The following is a 20,217-nucleotide window of genomic DNA, read 5'->3' on the forward strand; positions in this document are numbered from 1 at the left end:
AGGTTTCCTGTATATTCCTCTACTCCTACATATGCATAACCTTCCCCGTTATCAACATCATTCAGCACAGTGGTACATTTATTAATAAGGATGAATCTACTCTGATACATCATAATCCCCTAAAGTCCATAGTTTGCCTTAGAGTTCACTCTTGTACATTGTGCGGCTTTGTACAAATGTATAATGACATATATCCGTCATTTTTACCACCCTAAAAATTTTCTGTGTTCTCTCTGTTCATCACCTTACCACCTTCAACCGGGCACTTATCTTTTTATTGTCTGTATTTATAGTTTTGCCTTTAATAGAATGTCCTGTATTTCAGATCATACAGTATGTAGCCTTTTTATATTTCTTTCTCTTAGTAATATGCATTTAAGGTTTCTCCTTGTCTTTCATGGCTTGATAGCTTGTTTCTTTTTAGTGCTAAACAATATCCCATTGTTTGGATATGCTATAGTTTATCTATTCAGTAAGTGGAAGACATCTTGGCTGCTTCCCAGTTTTGACAGTTGTGAACAAAGTTGCTGCACGTTTTTATGTGGACCACTATGGAGTGTTTAACTTGTCCATGCTGACTGAGTCTCCAGTAACTGGTCAGTTATAGTTTTCCTACCTTGGCATTTGTTCCTATTGTGGTTTTTGTTCTTCACTTTCCATTTCAGTAAGCCATGACTCTATATTTGTCTATTTCTCCAGTGTTGAGGCTAGCAGTTCATACTGTGTTCTTGCCTCTCTTAAGGATCCGAGAAGAGTTACTGATTTTTTAATCTATTTACCTTTTAACTTGAAAAGAAAGAGTGGTGAATTTCAAGTTCCTTATATGTGGAACTGGAAATTGAAAGTTTTGAACTACTTTTTTAAAATGAAAAAGTAGTACATTAAAAAGTAGGTAGGGCATGTATATGATTTTAAAAAGTAAACTGTATGGAAAGAAATGCAGTGAAACATTTAAATATCTTTTTTATTTTAGATCTTAGTTCTCCAGGCCTTCTCTCTAGAAGAAACCACTGTTAATAGATTCATGTATATTCTTCCATAGGTAATCTTAGCATGTACAAATGTATGTGTGTACATAACCCTTTTCTAAAAAAACAAATGGAAGCATATTCAACATGTGCTGGACCTTGTTTTTGCTTCTTCTATCTTAGAGTTCATGTCATATCAGCATGCAGAGATCTATTTCATTCTTTTAATGGTTATATATTATTCTGTTAGAGATGTATGCCATAATTTATTTTAACACCTCTTACCTCACCATGATGGAACATTTATGATTTTATTTAAAAGCATGGAAATATCATAAATGTTCAACTAAGATCAATGTGGTTATGTATATACATCCTTGTAATGTGAGTATATCTGTGAGGTACATTCCTAGAAGTTCTCTCCTTAATAAATTCATATAACTCGTATAACGAATTTTTTCCCATTCCTTTAGGAAAAAGCCTAAGAAGAGAGAAAATGAGACTGGATGTAGAAGGTCAATGAGACTACTAAAAGTAGATCCTTCAGGAGTGTCTTTACCAGCAACTCCAACCCAGCCGACATTAATAGAAGATGAAAATGTAAGAAAGGGTAAAAACAGTATATTACTCAATATACTACTGAAAAATTTGAAATGTTTGAAACTAGATTAAAAGGTCACTAAATTATGCTTAATTTGTACTTTGTTAATATAATACTTGACTGTTTCTAGATTACTGAGTAGGATTTCAAAGTGTAAAGATTAGTTTGGATTCTGTTTTTCTGCAGGCTTACCTGCTGTGGAATTATGGACAAATTACTTAACCTTTCTGAGCCCCAGTTTCCCCATATTTAAAGTGGCAGCATTATAGAAACCTCAAAGAGGTGTTGTGGGAGTTAATTGAAATAGTATCTATAAAGTTCCTTATACTGTGTTAAGGGGTGAGTGAGTAATCAATAAATGGTAGTATTAATGTAATTAATAATGCATAGTATGTGATAATGGTGATAGCCTCTTGCTGTAGTATAACTTCGTACTATCAGTGAATAGAAAGAGTTTTATTTACCAAGTTTATTGTCTAAATAAGATGATAATTATACTTCTTATTCAAGAGCACCCACTGTTTTTAATATCATATCTAAGTGCTTAATTATAAATTGGAGTATAGCATTAATTAGACTGGTGCTTTGGGAGCTAATTGCAAATTAAAGTGCTTAGGAAGAGTAGCTTTTCAGTTTTTTTGAAGCCTCTACCCATGATAAATATATTTACATTGAGCTCATTAATGCCACATAGCTGAAGATCAATACTTGTGAAATGATACTTACACTTATTGCATGTGATGTACTTTTTGTATTTTCTATTCTTATTCATTAAAACATTGCTGGTTGTGATATATTGAAAAGATTTTATTTATTTTTTAAATTTATTTATTCATGAGAAACACAGAGAGAAAGGCAGAGACATAGGCAGAAGGAGAAGCAGGCTCCCTAAGGGGAGCCTGATGTGAGACTCGATCCTGGGGCCCAGGGATCATGCCCTGAGCTGAAGGCAGAGCTCAACCACTGAGCCACCCAGGGGTCCCTGAAAAGATTTTATGATCCATGGCTGACAATGTGTGATTTAAAAAACACTAGCATAGAATAATTTTACTCTGAGTAATGAAATTGAACTGATCTGAATCAATTCCCAGCAGTTCCTGTTCTTGACAGTATAACTTTGGACAAGGTAACTTCTCTAAGTTTCATTACAATCTCTTTAAAATGTAGTATCTCATTCACTGAATGATTGTGATGATTAAATGGGGTAATATGTGTCATTAGTGTACAGGATATATCTGGCAATTGAGCAACTGTTTTGGAGTGCTAATGATGTGTCACCTATATTGTTGGTAGTGAAAGTAAAGTAGTGAAAAATTTACATTCTAGGGCAGAGAAACAATCAATCTGTTTTATTTCTCATTTTATTCTTTATTTTCTTATTTTTTATATCAGCCTATGTTACCTCCTGGGCCTTTAGAAATGACTCCTGAAAATCAAGATGCTGACAGTGAGCTATTTAAAAGATTTCTACAGACTTGGGCAGAAGTGAGCAAGGTATCACTTGGGAGGGCTTACAGCTTTTAGAATTATCTGTTAAGGAAGTTTCAGTACATATATTAATTTAGTATTTGGTCTTTTTCATTGTTTTAGACAAGTGGTAAAAATACTGAGAAGGACTTACCTAATATTAAAAGGTGAGTTAAAATCCCTTGCCTTTGTTTTATGTTTTCTTCAGTCTTTAAATTGTAAAGACTATATACCATCCCTGGAAGTTTTGAAAATTAGTTGAAGAAATTATCTGTCATATTTCCACCGTAACAACTGTTGTTTTTATATGTGTCCTTTCAGGTATGCAATACCATTATGATATAAGCTTCATAAATGCAGAGATTTTGTCTCAGTAACCAAAACCAGTGCCTGGTGCATACTATATATTCACTCATTATTTAGTAAATGAATGAATCCATGTACATTTTTAGTTTATTGTGTTCTAATGTATATATAAATTTGCATTATGCTTTTTCTGTAATATAGTAAAAAATATTAATATGTTATTAGTCTTTAAATTTATTGAATATTGCATACAATCTCATTTAATAGGTGATATTTATTTAAACTTTTGTTACTCTGTTGGTAGTTGGAATTGTCAATTTAGTGTGGTTAGTTGTGTATTTAGTTATATGTGTGTTTATGTATAAGTGTATACGTGTGATACTGGGTTAATTCTTTAGGATAGATTCCTGAAGTGATATTAATGAGTCAAATATGGCGGACATTTTGTGGCTTTTAGTATACATTGTTGAATTGTTTTCTAAAATCTTTTTTTTTTCTGAAAATCTTATATAAATTTACTGTGCCACTAGCACTGTTAATGAATGTATATGTTTAAATGCAACCTGCTACCTTTTATGAGTAAAAAAATAGTATCCCATTGTTTAATTTCTTTGGTTACTAGGAGGTTGACTATGTACTATCTCTTTTTTGAATCATCTTTTTAGTTATTTTGATTACTGATTGGTTTTACTTCTGAAATTTAACTTTTTTCTCAGCTATAAAGCTAATTTAAATGGCATGGTCATTAATGAAGATACTGTTCGTAAAGTTACCAAAGGCTCAGTATTCTCTGTGGCTCTCCACCCATCAGAAATTAGAACTTTGGTAGCAGCTGGGGCCAAATCTGGGCAAGTTGGACTTTGGGATTTGGTAAGTTATTAATTTTTTGAAGATAATAGTTTTTTTTTCTTAAAGGTTTTATTTAGTAATTTGAGAGAGAGCGAGAACACAAGCAGGGGAGGCAAAAGAGGGAGAGGGAAAAGCAGGCTCCCTGCTTAGCAGGGAGCCCCATGTGGAGCTCTGTCCTAGGACCCTAGAATCATGACCTGAGCTGAAGGCAGATGCTTAACTGACCAAGCCATCCAGGTACCCCTGAAGATAATAAAGTTTGACTGAAACAATATACAGGAGAAGAGCTTAGAGCCATGTGTTTTTAGATGTTACTTGAGATTTATAGTTTTGTACTTTGTGCTTTCAAATTTTAGAAATCGAGAAATTTTAGTTGGCTTTCTAGAACTTTAACATTTTTAATTTGAATATTTTTAGTCATCTGAGCATAAGTTAATTGCCAGGAAACTGTTAAACTTTTAAACATATATATGAAAAGATCACATGAAGTTCTCGGTTTTCTAACTATGTTAATCTTTAAAAAGAATTAATTAATTAGTTAATTTAATTAATTAGAGTGCGTGTGTGCACAAGTGGAGAAGGCAGAGGGAGAGGGAGAAGCAGATTCCCAACTGAGCTGGGAACCTGACATGGGGCTCCATCCCAGGACTCTGGGATCATGACCTGACCGAAGGCAGACACTTAACTGACTGAGCCATCCAGGTGTCCCTCTAATTATGTTTAAAATAAAGTTTCCAAGCTGGAAAATATCTTCTCAGGGGTCTGCTTAGGATGATCCCATTCATTTTTTTTTTTTATGAGTCACAAATGGATGCTGAATTCTATTCACTGTAGATATAATTCTGCATGGATTGCTTTTGGTGTTTACAAAATTGAGAAAAGCCGGGATCCCTGGGTGGCACAGTGGTTTAGCGCCTGCCTTTGGCCCAGGGCGCGATCCTGGAGATCCGGGATCGAATCCCACGTCGGGCTCCCGGTGCATGGAGCCTGCTTCTCCCTCTGCCTGTGTCTCTGCCTCTCTCTCTCTCTCTCTCTGTGTGCCTATCATAAATAAATTAAAAAAAAAATAAAACAAAACAATGCCCCTGGCTATCCAGAACCCCATGAGTTCAACACTGAAGGCCTGAAAGTGTTGCCTCCAAACATGGTGTCCCTACTTCAGCCTTCAGATCAGGTGGTCATTAAGGACTTTTAAGGCTTATTGCACATGATATGCTATAGAAAAGGTTGTCAATGAGATGGAAGAGAACCTCAGTAGAGAAAACATCATGCAAGTCTGGAAAGATAACACCATTGAAGATGCCATTGTTGTTCTAGAAAAAGCCATGAAAGCAATCAGGCCTGGGAGAATAAATTCCTGCTGGAGAAAACTGTCCAGGTGTTGTACATGGCTTCACAGGATTTATGACAGAGACAAGGAAATCATGAAAGAGATTGTGATTATAGCAAAAAAAAAATGGTGGGGATGAAGGGTTTCAGGATATCTTAGAGGAATTCAAGAGCTAAGAGACTCCCCACCAGAGGAATTAAGAGTGCTTGATGGAGAGGAATGCTTCTGATGATGCCAGATGATGAAGCAGTGTTAGAAAAATTGACATTAGACAATCTGGCAGAAACATTCTGATTATTTAAGACTGCTTTTGATTTCTTTTATGACGTGTACCTTTCTAGGTATGGGCACTGCAACTAAAGCAAATGGTGGAAGAAGGATTGGTATTATATGGATAGAAACATTTTTAGAGAAATGAAAAAACAAAAAGACAGAAATTATGATGTACTCCATAAAGTTACACTTACTGTGCCTTTTTCTTCTGCCTCCCCTTCTGCCTTCTCCATCTCCTCTGCTGCTGTCACTCCTGAGACAGCAAGCCCCAGCCCTTATTATCCTCAGCCAGTGAGGACAAAGACCTTTGGAATGAAACATTCCACTTAGTAAATAATCATCCTGCTGTACAGTTAATAAATTTATATCTGGTATATGTGTCTGCCTACATGTGAAAATTTAGTAACTATATAGCAAGAAATATATGAGACATTTGTGTCATTATCCTCATTGCCTAAGTAGTCATTGTGTAGGACAGGATATGCAAGAATTGTATGGAAGTAGATAGCCTATCCTTACATAGGCATAAGGTGAGTAATATTAAATATAAAATTAATAATGCTTTAGCTTTCTTACTGTTTTATAATTTTGCTTTCAAAGAATTACATTGTCCTACAGTATACTTTCTCTCTTATAATTGAAGAAACTTTATATCAGTCTATCATCACAAGTAAGTGGTTTTTAAAAAAATGTAATAGTGTTTCAGTACTGCATTGTGGATATGACTAATATGGTACCCTATAAAAATTTTATAGGGATTCATTCATTAGTGTATAGGCTAGGCTACTATGAAGCTATTGTATTGATTACACTAGGCTATCATAAAGCAGTATTGGTGCCACTTTATTATCAATACATGAGTTGTTATACCTGTCAGTAAATATGAATTTCTTTTTCACATTATGTTTTCATTTTTGATGTTTAGTAGTAGTAATATATGTAATATCTCTAGTGTTTTGTATCATAAGACAATTTTGACAGGTACTGACTGATGATTATCTTGTAAACTTATGGTATTAAAAACACAATGCAGTACTGTAAAGTGTATCTTGTTTTCCTTATGATTTTATTAATATTTATTTTCTCTAGCTTACTCTGTTACTCTATTGTAAAAGTACAGTATATAGTATGGATAATGTACAAAAATGTGCTAATTGTTTATGTTATTATTAAGGATTTTGGTCAACAGGATATTAGTAGTTAAGTTTTTGGGTAGTCAGAAGTTACACATGGATTTTCAACTGCATGGTGAGTTGGTGCCCTTAATCTCCATGTTGTACAAGGGTCAGCTGTACTTGAACTTCAAAAATTACCTCATAGTTAAAATTTTTTTTTAAAGATTTTATTTATTTATTCATGAAAGACACAGAGAGGGATCCCTGGGTGGCGCAGCGGTTTAGCACCTGCCTTTGGCCCAGGGCGTGATCCTGGAGACCCGGGATCGAATCCCACGTCGGGCTCCCGGTGCATGGAGCCTGCTTCTCCCTCTGCCTGTGTCTCTGCCTCTCTCTCTCTCTCTCTCTCTGTGACTATCATAAATAAATAAAAATTAAAAAAAAAAAAAGACACAGAGAGAAAGAGAGGCAGAGACAGATAGAGGAGAAGCAGGCTCCATGCAGGAAGCCCAACGTGGAACTCAATCCTGGGACTCCAGGATCATGCCCTGAGCCAAAGGCAGGTGCCAAACTGCTGAGCCACCCAGGGATCCCCCTCATAGTTAAAATAAAAAAAAAATGTATTTGAGAGAGACAGAGGTAGTGAGACAGCATGAGCAGGGGAGGAGAGGGAGAAGCAGGGAGCCTGACATGGGGCTTGATCCCAGGACTCTGGGATCGTGACCTGAACTGAAGGCAGACGTTTAACTGATTGAGCCACCTAGGCATCCCATTGAAGTGTAGTTTTTTATTTAAGTTTTATTCATTCATTCATTCATGAGAGAGATATAGAGAGAGGCAGAGACACAGGCAGAGGGAGAAGCAGGCTCCCTGCGGGGAGCCTGTTGTGGGACTTGATCCCAGGACCTCAGGATCATGCCTTGAGCTGAAGGCAGAGGCCCAACCACTGAACCGCCCAGGTGTCCCGAAGTGTAGTTAAATTTAATACTATTAAAAATGGCATATATAGTGTGGTCTTTTTTTTTTCTAAATTTCTTCTGTGTCATTCTATCTGTAAAAGTACATATAAAGATATCTATAATAATACCTTAGTATCTTGATAATTTTAGGATTTAAATTTGCATTTGGGGTGATTTTTAATAATTGTCTTTCTGCATTTCTGTATTTAATTTTTTTTTGTAACAACGGAGAGTTTAGTTTTACTAAAAAATAAATTCTATACACAAGTATGTGAAGATATTAACAGTGGTTAACTCTGGGTAGGAGGAGGAATGTATATGATTTTAATTTTTTCCCTTCTTTTCCCTTTAAAAAACTCTTTTGTTTAAATTTAAAATAAAAAAGAAGAAAACAAAAATGCTTGAGTATTTCAGAGCAGATTAAGCCAGATTTGGAGGGACACCTGGGTGGTTCAGCAAGGAGCATGCCCGCCCCCCCCCCCCATGAATAAATAAATAAAATTAAAAAAAAGAAAAAGAAAAACCAAAAGCCAGATTTGGAGATGATAGTTACTCGGGTTCATAATATGACATATGGCATAGGAATATAGCTTATCCAGATCTGAGAAGTGATGATTTTGGAATTGGTAATCCAGTTGTGGATAATCCCTAGAAGTAGTACAATATTAATGTGGAATTGAAATACATGCACTTTCATGGTGTATTTAGGGGATACATTTTTTTGTTAAGTAGTCTTCATGCCCAGCGTGGAGCCCAATATGGAGCTTGAACTCATGACACTGAGATCAAGACGTGAGCTGAAATCAAGAATCGCTTAACCAACTGAGTCACTCAGGAGCCCCAGGGATAAAATCTTTTTTAAATTATCACTTTGTTTTTTTTTTTTAAATTATCACTTTGTGTCAGGACCAAATACCTTATGAAAATTGTGCTTAGACTGATTTATAGACTCATGCTGAGGAAACAAAGTGTTAATGGTGTTGATACTGTTTTTAGTAGTAGGGGAATTATGCTGTATATCAAATAAAGAGTAGATTTCTCATTTCCTGAGGATTTCATAATAGTAATTTTTTTCCTTCTGCACTATGAAAAAACTAGTTTGCTAGTTGTGAAAAGCTGGAAACTGTTAAATGTGACAATATTATTGAATTGAAAATCAGAAAAAATAATTTGATGATAATATAAAGTTTTTAGTTCTGATTTTCTGAATGAGACTAAGAAAAGATTGAATGTAATACAGACATAAATAGTTTAATCACAGAAAGTGTTCTACTTTTCACTAGTTTTTGTTTCTCTCCCCACCCCCGACTCTCTTACAGACTCACCAGTCAAAAGAAGATGGAGTTTATGTTTTTCAGCCCCACAGTCAGCCAGTTAGCTGTCTTTACTTCTCACCTGCCAATCCGGCTCACATATTGTCACTGAGCTATGATGGCACATTACGCTGTGGGGATTTTTCAAGGGCTATTTTTGAAGAGGTAAATATTAATATGTTTACATATTGATTGAGATGATATTCTGGATTCTTTGAAATGCTATATGAATGATTATTATACCAGTCAGAATGAGTGAAGTGGTATAAAATAGGAACTTTAGAACTACACTGCTTAAGTTTGAATCACAGGCCTTCTGTAACTACTTGTGTGACCTTGGAAGTTATTTAACCTCTTTGTCCCTCAATTTCCTTAGCTGTAAAATGGGATAGTAATGGTACCTATCTCATGATAAGGTAGTTTTAAAATGGGATAGTAATAGTACCTACCTCGTGATAACCTTATCACAGGATTAAATGACTTAAGGCAGATAAAGTGGTTAGAATGAATGCAGCCAGACACATTAAATGTTTGCTCTCATTACTTTTTAATTTATGCAGAAAGCTTTATTTTGTATTACTATATTTTACTGAAGTATAGTTGATACACAATGTTACATTAGTTTCAGGTGTACTAGATAGTGATTCAGCAACTCTATACATTATGTTGTGTTCACCATAAGTATAGCTACCATCTATCACCATGCAATGCTATTATAATACCATGGACTATATTCTCTATGCTATTTGTTTTATCCTTTTTTATTCCCATATTCATTCTAATACTGGAAGCCCGTATCTGCCATTCCCCTACATTCATTTTGCCCGTTTCCCCCCATTCCTGCGAATCCCTCTGGCAACCACCAGTTCGTTCTCTGTATTTAAGAGTCTGTTTCTGCTTTTTTTATTTATTTGTTTTTTAGATTCCATCTAAGTGAAATCATAAGCTATTTGTCTTTCTCTGACTTAACCTCACTTAACAAAATGTCCTTTAGGTCCATGTATATTGTCACAAAAGGCACGATCTTATTCTTTTTTTGTGACTAATATCCCATTGCATAAACACACACACACACACACACACACACACACACACCTTCTTTATCCATTCATCTATCAATGGATATTTAGGTTGCTTGCATATCTTCACTGTTGTAAGTAATACTGCAGTGAACTTAAGGGTACATATATCTTTTTAATTTAGTGTTTTCATTTTCTTTTGGTAAATATTAGTGGAATTACTGCATTGTATGGTTTTTCTGACTTTAGTTTTTTGAGGAACCTCTATACTGTTTTCTAAGGTGGCTATACTAATTTACATTCCCACAAGCCCAGCAGTGCACAAGGGTTCCTATTTCTCCACATCTTTGCCAATATTAGTTATTTCTTGTCTTTTTTGATAGTAGTTATTCTAACAGGTGTAAGGTGAGATCTCATCGTAATTTTGATTTGCATTTTCCTGATAATTAGTGATATTGAGCATCTTTTCATATATCTGTTGGCTATCTCCATGTCTTTGGAAAAATGTTCATGTTCTCTGCTCATTTTTTTAATTGGATTACTTGGGGATTTTTTTTGGTGTTCAGTTGTATAAGTTCTTTATATATTCATTTTATATATATAAGGGATATTACCCTTATCAAATATATCATTTGCAAATATCTTGTCCCATTTAGTAGGTTTTCTTTCTTTCTTTTTTTCTTTTTTTTAATGATTTTATTTATTTGTTCATGAGAGGCACAGAGAGAGAGAGGCAGAGACACAGGCAAAGGGAGAGCAGGCTCCATGCAGGGAGCCCGACGGACTCCTATCCCAGGTCTCCAGGGTCACACCCTGAGCTGAAGGCGGCGCTAAACCGCTGGGCCACCAGGGCTGCCCTAGGTTTTCTTTTCATTTTTTTGATGGTTTCCTTTGCTTACAAAACTTTTCTATTTTAATGTAGTTGTAATAGTTGATTTTTGCTCTTCTTCCCTTACCTTAGGAGACATATCTAGAAAAACGCTGGTAAGTCTGGTGTCAGAGATTACTGCCTAGGTTTTCTTTTTTGGAGTTGTATGGTTTCAGATCTCACATTTAGGTCTTGAATTCATTTTTAATTGATTAATTAGGTTTTTTTTTTTTTTAAGATTTTATTTATTTACTCATGAGAAACACAGAGAGAGAGACGCAGAGACACAGGCAGAGGGAGAAGCAGGCTCCATGCAGGGAGCCCAATGTGGGACTTCCAGGATCACGCCCCTGGGCAGCAGGGAGGCGCTCAACTGCTGAGTCACCCAGACTTCCCCCTCCATATTTGTTCTTTCTCAAGATTGCTTTGCCTATTCGGGTTCTCTTATGGTTCCATATAAATATTAGGATTACTAGTACTAGCTCTGTGAAAAATGCTATTGATATATTTGTTGATAGGAATTGCATTGAATCTATAGATTGCTTTGAGTAGTATGGATATTTTAACAGTATCGTTTTTTTCAATCTGTGAGTATGGTGTATCTTTCCATTTGTGTTATCTTCAATTTTTTTAATCATTGTTTTATAGCTTTCAGAATACAGGTCTTTTATGTTGTTGGTTACATTTATTCCTATTCTTTTTGGTAGATTTTTAAAAATATTATTTGAGAGAGAGAGAGAGTTCGGTCAAGGACAGAGGGAGAGGGAGAGAAAGTCTCAAGCAGGCTCTGCACTGAGCATGGAGCCTGATGTGTAGGGCTCGATCTTATGAACCTGAGATCACAACTTGAGCTGAAACCAAGAGTCAGATACTTAACCAACTGCACTTCCAGGCACCCCTTTTTGGTGCAATTGTAAACGGAATTGTTTTCTTAATTTCTTATTCTGCTACTTTGTTATTATAAAGTATAACATTAATTTTGTATCCTACAACTTTCCTGAATTCATTTTTTATATCTAATAGCTTTTTGTTAGAGTCTTTAGGGTTTTCTATGTATAGTATCATGTCATATGCAGAGACAGTTTTACATTTTCCTTACCTATTTGGATGCCTTTTATAATTTTTTTTATCTGATTCTTGGATGAGGACTTCCAGTACTATGTTGAATAAAACTGGTGAGAGTGCACATCTTTGCATTGTTCCCGATCTTAAAGGAAAAACTCAATTTTCACCATTGAGGGTGATGTTAGGTGTATATTTGTCTTTTTTTTAAGATTTATTTATTCAAGAGGGAGTGTGCAAGTGAGTAGAGGGAGGTGGCAGAGGCAAAGGAAGAGAGAGAATCCTGAAACAGACACTGTGCTGAGTGCAGAGCTTGATGCAGGGCTCGATCCCAGGAACCCTAGATCATGATCTGAGCCAAAATCAAGAGTTAGCATCTCAACCAACTGAGCCTTCCAGGCAGTATGTACCTGTTCTGGACATTTCATATAAATGGAATCACATAATTTGTAGTCTTTTGTGACTTCATTCTTTTACATAACAATGTTTTCAAGATTCATCCATGTTGCAGAATATGTCATTACTTCATTCCTTTTTATGGATGAATAATATTTCACTATACAGACATATCACATTTTACTCATCCGTTCATTAGTTGATGAACATTTGGGTTGTTTCCATTTTTTACTATTGAAAATAATATCATTATGGACATTGATGTACAAGTTTTGTTTGAACATACACTTTCATTTCTTTTGGGTATATATATACCTAGCAGTGGAGTTGTTTGATCATATGGTAACTCTGTGTTTAGTAGTTTGAGGAACTACCAAACTGTTTTCCGAAGTGGCTTCACCATTTTACATACTCATTCACAATATATGAATATTCCAATTTTTCCACACCCTTGCCAGTACTTCTTGTTGGTGACTATAGCCATCCTAGTGAGTATGAAGTCTTATGTCATTATGGTTTGGATCCTCATTTCCCTAATGATTAATGATGTTTAGTGTCTTTTCATCTACTTATTGGTCATTTGTATTTGTTTAGAGAACTGTTGATTTCTCTAAATGTTGGATTTTTTGCCTAATTTTTAATTGGGTTATCTTTTTAGTATTGAGTTGTAAGATTTCTCCACTTTTATATTTAAAGTTAGATTTATTGAAGTATAAATTATATACAGTAAAATTTATTCTTTTAAGCGTATGGTTCTATGAGTTTTAACAAATTGTCTACACCTATGCAACTGCCACCACAATCAAGATATAGTAAATTACTGTCACCTGAAAAAAATCACCTTGTGACCCTTTGTAGTCAGTCCCCTCCCCTTCCCACAGTGCCTGACAACCACTGATATGATTACTGTTCCTATAATTTTATCTGCTCCAGAATGTCAAATAAATGGAATCATGTGGCATGGAGTTTTTTATGTCTTGCTTATTTCACCTAGCATAATATTACTAAGAGTCATCCATAATGTTGCATGTGTAAGTAATGTGCCCCTGATACTACTGATTGAAGAATTACCTTGTGTTAGGTATTATCTAAGAGTGCTTTATATATATTGGTAAGCCTTATCACACACTATGAAATAATGTTATCCCCACTTAACATTTGAGAAAACTGAGGTAAAGAGGTTTGTTGGCTTGCTCAGGGACATAAATGGCAGTGCTAGATTTTTCACTTTGGTCTGACTCCACTGCAATTAAGCTTCTGCACTTAACCATTGTAATATACTGACTGAATACTTCTGGTTTCATTTGGAGCTTTTTTGGATGTACATGGGTTGTGATGCCTTTGGTATATTAATTTGTTAATCTCAGTTTGTAATAGTATGTGCAGCTTTTTATTAAAAGTAAAAATCAGCAATTAGTGATTCAGTGTTAAGAATTGTGGCTAAGTATACTTCCAAAAAGTACACATACACTTATAAGCATACAGATGTAGATTTTTTTCCTTTGCAATAATGGATTCATACATATACATACTTTTTTGCAACTTGCTTTTTTCCCCTTAGTAGTATGGACAGATTGTAGTATAAATTTACCTCATTCTTTTTAGCAGTGCATGGCATTTCAAAGTTGAGATGTACCATCATTTATTTAAACAGGCCTCTTTTGGTGAACATTTAGGTTGCTTTGTATTGCTATTTTTAAAAAATATTTTATTTATTCATGAGAGACACAGAGAGACAGAGACATATGCAGAGGGAGAAGCAGGCTCACTGTGGAGAGCCCAATGCGGGACTGATCCCAGGACCCCGGGATCAAAGACCCGAGCCGAAGGCAGATGCTCAACCACTGAGGCACCCAGGTGTTCCTATTACAGGCAGTCTTTCAGTAGGCATCTTTATATATATCTTAGATAAATTATTGGGTTAGAGGGTACAGGCATTAAATATTTTAATAGGTGTACTCTGACTAGTCAGAAATAATGACTGTTATTTGTTATTTATTTATTTATACTTCCACCATGAGTAAATGATATGGCCATATGGCCATGTTTTTTTGGATTTGGTTGGCAAAATTACTTGGTATTTTAAGGTATTTCAGTTGGGTAGTATTCAGATTTAGTTCATTTCTTATTAAGTGACACAGAATAGATCTGCAACTGAGGTTGATTGGGTTTAAGAGATTTGGCATGTAACCCTGACATGAGTGGATCAGCCATTTGATTGTTTTGAGTACTCTCGTAGCTGATCAGTGTCTTAGTTTCCATCTCTATAAAATGGATGATCATTTTGCTCTGTGCTTTCTGCATGATGATGGGAGGATAAATGATATTATTAGGTAAAGTGCTTTATAACTTTTTACCAAAGAATTTATGCGTTGGTTGTTATTTATATCCTTAGGTATATAGAGATGAAAGAAGTAGCTTTTCCTCTTTTGACTTCTTGGGAGAAGATGCCTCCACTTTAATAGTAGGACACTGGAATGGAAATATATCACTGGTAGATAGACGGACACCTGGAACTTCTTATGAGAAACTTATCAATTCTTCTTTGAGAAAAATAAGAACTGTTCATGTCCACCCAGTGCATAGACAGTATTTTATCACTGCAGGATTGAGGTATGTTCTTAATAAAGTTTTGTGATTTAAGTCTTTCAAAATTAGGAATACTGTTTTTTTTATTTAAGTTTTAAAGATTCATTTATTTATTTTAGAGAGAGAGAATGCAAGTACCTAGAGGGGCAGAGAGATGGGGGAGAGAGAGAGAATCCTCAAGCAGACTGCCCGCTGAGACAGACCCTGATGCTGGGGCTTGATCCCAGGACTCTGAGATCATGACCTGAGCTGAAACCAAGAGTTGGACATTTAACAGACTGAGCCACACAAGTTCCCTGAAGGACTACTATTGTAGTTTGGATGTCAAAGACATTTAACTTTTGTGATACCCATATAGCTAAATAACTTCTTTCCATACCAATTGAGGTTTTATGGAGTGTGATTTTTTTTTAAAAGAGAGTTTCTTTTGAAAAAAATAAAAAAGATGCTTTTACCTTTAATAAGTAGTGAAAGTATCAAAAGAAAAGCATTTTTGTTTTCCTTGGTATCATATGCATTTACTTTTTTCTTTTTAAGATTTTATTTTATTTTATTTTATTTTGAAAGAGAGCACAAGCAGGGAGGAGGGACAGAGGGAGAGGGAAAAGCAGACTTCTGCTGAGCAGGGAGCCCAATGTGGGACTGGACCCCAGGACCTGGACCGAAGGCAGACGCCTAACCCACTGAGCCATGAGGGCACCCCCATATGCATTTAATTCTAGTCATTTGAGAAGAAAACTTGTAAAAAAAAGAAAAGTATATGTGACCTAGAACTTGGCCTGTGTTTATTTTTTTCTCAGATGAGAAAACCAACTAGAATCTTGTTTCTCTTTACCCACTGGTTTCATATATAATCTGTAGTATGGGATTTTTCTGATATTTCATTTTTTTAACTATATAGTGTTTGTAAAATTATTACAGGTCAGAGTCTTCTTCAATGTAATGAGTATTTGAGCATCTATGTTCAGCACTATTCAAGAGCTGCTTACTACATGTACTGTGGCAACACTGAATTATTCCTCCTTTTACAGGGATACTCATATTTATGATACAAGGCACTTGAATCCCAGAGGAAGCCAGCCTTTGATTTCTTTGACTGAACACACAAAGAGCATAGCTTCTGCCTATTTTTCACCTCTTACTGGTAACAAAGTAGTGACCACATGTGCTGATTGTAAACTGAGGTAAATTGGTGAGATAGAAATGTGTTAACAATCTGTAGCTATTGTGTCAGTAAACCAGTAGCTTTGTTTACTACTGCTCCCTATTAAATTGCTAGTATTATGCTTTGTAGCCATTTCTGTCCCTGGACAAATAAATAACCTATATTTAATGGTTTTTCAGCAGTTTTTAGGTCTGGAAACTTCCTTGAGATTGGCAGGGAAGGTCTGTAGCTACTTTAGGGTTTAGATGTTAGGCTTCCCTTTCAGCACTGAATGATCCCAGAAGTCTCAGTAAAATCAGGCTTGTGATATATTGGAAGAAAGATGATTTTAGAATAGTGACAAACTCTTAGGTTGGGGATAATGGGATCTATCCTATATGTGAAGCGCTGAGTAGAAATTACACAGCCCCAGGCCATGGGCAGGCAGAAAAGATAGCAATAATAGGGCTTCTGTACAAACCGCTGGATATAGTTTTATGGTTTTAGTTTTGGTACCTTTCTATAGCTACTTCCTAAAAATGGCTTTAAAAATGTAATACAAACCAATTGAACCAAAAAAAGAAAATTATGACAATAAAAAATATGGGGAATGTTATGTAACCACAAAGGAAATTACTTTGTTCTATAATCCCTGATTTTGCTTAGCATAGTAAGCATTTGTCATTTATTTTTTATTTATTTTTTTAAAGATTTTATTTTTTTATTCATGAGGGACATATAAAGAGAGGCAAAGACACAGAGGGAGAAGCAGGCTCCTCACAGGGAGCCTGATGTGGGACTTGATCCCTGGACTGGGATCATACCCTGAGCTGAAGGCAGACACTCAACTGCTGAGCCACCCAGGCATCCCAGCATTTGTCATTTTCCATTGGGAAAAGCATGGTCTTCAGTTTGTGACAGGTGTCCAGTTAGTTTCTAGTAAAATCTATGAGCATTACCAGGTGGGTGCATTAAGAGATTTAGTCACCAGGCAGGGGCAGCCCAGTGTCCCCTTTCTACCCATACAGTTTGCTTTGTCTCAAAAGCTACCTATTGTAACCCTGCTTATTCATTTGCACTGCAGAGTTTATAATAGCTGTTAGTGACTTGGCTTTCTATTACTATAATTAGGCAATAAGTTATAGGTGCCAAGAAGGAGGAGGTGGTGTGATGTGGTTAGTTTCTTTTTGCTAGGGTACCTGGTGGAGGCTTCTGGACTTTTTGAGCTACCCAATAAGAACTCCTCCCCTTGGTTGCTGGTTAGTCATAGTCTTGGTAACATTTGGAAATGACACTGTTCAGTCCCTCAACTAATGAGTTTCATGGGGAAATTGCACATGATATGTACATAATATGTCTTAGGTTATTTGTGCATTTTCAGATCACATCTCTCTTAAACGATCTATATTACTGTGAATCTGAATATAGAATCCAGATTATCACTTTATAATGTGCATTTTAAATTTGGGGTAATAGTGTTTAAATAAGTTATTTCTACACCAAACTATAAAGTACTGAATTTTACAGTATTTCTTATAATTTTTGTTAAATGTATGAGCTGAAGTTTATTAAAGCCTGACCTTATATATTTTAAAATAGCACTGATATTTAATGTCATGAACCAATGAAAAATATGTTAAATACACTGATACTCTTTCAGAAAATTTTTAAGAAGCAGTAAAAAGAGTATTAACTTGTTCTTGATCTTTGTTTTGCAGAATCTTTGACAGCAGCTGTATATCCTCTGAGATTCCTCTGCTCACTACCATCAGGTAGGTTTCTATATGCTGAATAATGTAGACCCTGAATTGATTATTAGCTGTATATTGGAGTGCATGCATTAGACATCTGATTGTCAAAGAGATGTAGTAGGTCTGAATTTTTGTATTGCATTATTTAAGTGTCCCAGGTTGCTAGTTTCTATCCCGTCAAGAAGGATTCTTGCTTCCATGTTCCCTGTATCTTTAAAGACGTTCAATCTTTTTTACTCGTGGCTGTTCTTTGCAGTTGGGGTGGTTATTTTTGGCTAAGGTGAAGGACTTTATTTCATCCTGAATTACTCATGTTCTTTTATTAAGGAAGATTGAGGCCATCTAAAGCTCTTTTGTTTGTACCTATTTGTTGTGGACTTAAAGGGTTTCCCTAACTTACCATTTACTTTCTCTGGTTACCTTCTTTTTGCATTTGCTACTTTTAATGTATATATTTTGCAACCAACTTTAGTCAGTGCTTTCTTCCTAGACATCCCTCTTTATCAGTATTTATGAAGTTGGGAACAGAGGGTGCAATATATGTTGATTGTTTCTTAATCCATTTTATAGTTATGGAGGATACATTTAAGTGTGTTTGCTTCTTATGAATTTTTCCATCTTCATTTCCTTTTTCAAACTTTATGTCCATTAACCATTGATTCTTCCTTCTCTCTCCCTTCCAGACCTTGGCAACAATCTTTCTACTTTACATATCTGTGATTTTAACTACTTCAGATACTTGAAGTGAGTGGAATCACAATATTTGGCATTCTGTGACTAGCTTATTTTGTTTGACATGGTGTCTTCAGTGTTCACTTATGTTTTAGCATGTGACAGGCTCTCCTCCATTTTTAAGACTTCATAATAATCCATTGTGTGTAAATACCACATTTTCTTTATCCATTCATCTGTTGATGGTCATTTGGGTTGTTTCTACTTCTTTGCTATTGTAAATAATGCTGCAGTGAACATGGGTGTGTAAATATCTCTTCAAGATCCTGCTTCGAATTCCTTTGGATATATACCCAGAGGAATTTTTAAATTTTTTGAGGAACCTCCATATTGTTTTTCTGTAGTGGCTGCACCATTTTACATTCCTACCAGTAGCACACCAGGTTTCTAATTTTTTTTTTTTTAAGGAAGATTTTATTTATTTATTCATGAGAGACACAGAGAGAGAGAGAGAGAGGCAGAGACACGGGCAGAGGGAGAAGCAGGCTCCATGCAGGGAGCCCAATGCGGGACCTGATCCCGGGTCTCTAGGATCAGGCCCCAAGGCGAAGGCATAGGTAAACCGCTGAACCACCCGGGCTGCCCTTAAATGTGTTGTTTTTTTCCATTGTGGGGCTTGAACTCACAACCCTGAGATCAAGACCTGAGCTGAGATCAAGAGTCGGGTGCTTAACCGACCGAACCACCCAGGTGCCCCTCTAATTTCTTTTTATGTTCATCATTCTGCTCTTTAATTGGTGATTTTTTAAAAGATTTTATTTATTCATGAGAGACAGAGAGAGAGAGGCAGAGACGCAGGCAGAGGGAGAAGCAGGCTCCATGCAGGGAGCCTGATGTGGGACTTGATCCCGGGTCTCTGGGATCAGGCCCTGGGCTGAAGGTGGCACTAAAGCGCTGAGCCACCCAGGCTGCCCCTAATTAGTGATTATTTAAATAGGTGTGAGGTAATATCGCATTGTGGTTTTGATTTGCATTTCTCTAATGATTAGTGGCGTCAAACATTTTTCATATGCTTTTTGGCCATTTATCTATCTTCTTTGTAGAACTCTCTATTCGAGTCTTGCCCACTTTTGAATTGGGTCATTTTTGTGTAGAGTTGTAGGAGTTCCTTATATGAACCATATATTGAATATATGATTTGCAAATATTTTCTATTATTTTGTAGGTTGCCTTTCGCTGTAGTAATTGTTTCCTTTGGTGCTCAGAATTTTTGAGTTTTATATAGTCCTGTTATTTCTTTTTCTTGTCCAGTTGATTTTCATGTGACTGTTCAGAATGTCCTCCTTATCAAATTCTTGTTGGTGTCATGGTGGTGCCTCACATGTAGGATCTGGCTACCTGTGCATTTATGAACACCTGGAATTTAGATCAGTCCTTCCAGATTTCCAGTAGTATGTTGGATAGAAATGGTAAGAATGGGCATCCTTGCCTTTTCCCTGATCTTTGAGGAAAAGCTTTGTCTTTAACAATTGAGT

The 20,217-nt window shown here is 35.8% G+C and overlaps 1 protein-coding gene across 3 annotated transcripts in view; it reads left to right on the plus strand.

The window, feature by feature from the left end:
• Nucleotides 1–20,217, plus strand: part of WDR76 (WD repeat domain 76) — a 52,316-nt gene that overhangs the window by 27,777 nt on the left and 4,322 nt on the right. For all 3 annotated transcript variants that reach the window (XM_038580254.1, XM_038580253.1, XM_038580252.1), the window contains 8 exons: nucleotides 1,442–1,568; nucleotides 2,962–3,063; nucleotides 3,160–3,203; nucleotides 4,059–4,212; nucleotides 9,188–9,346; nucleotides 14,922–15,139; nucleotides 16,147–16,299; nucleotides 17,978–18,031. In XM_038580254.1, coding sequence (XP_038436182.1) covers nucleotides 1,442–1,568; nucleotides 2,962–3,063; nucleotides 3,160–3,203; nucleotides 4,059–4,212; nucleotides 9,188–9,346; nucleotides 14,922–15,139; nucleotides 16,147–16,299; nucleotides 17,978–18,031 — 1,011 coding nt within the window. The remainder of the gene's footprint in view (nucleotides 1–1,441; nucleotides 1,569–2,961; nucleotides 3,064–3,159; nucleotides 3,204–4,058; nucleotides 4,213–9,187; nucleotides 9,347–14,921; nucleotides 15,140–16,146; nucleotides 16,300–17,977; nucleotides 18,032–20,217) is intronic.

This window comes from Canis lupus, chromosome 30 (genome assembly GCF_011100685.1).
Source record: "Canis lupus familiaris isolate Mischka breed German Shepherd chromosome 30, alternate assembly UU_Cfam_GSD_1.0, whole genome shotgun sequence".
NCBI lineage: Eukaryota > Metazoa > Chordata > Mammalia > Carnivora > Canidae > Canis > Canis lupus.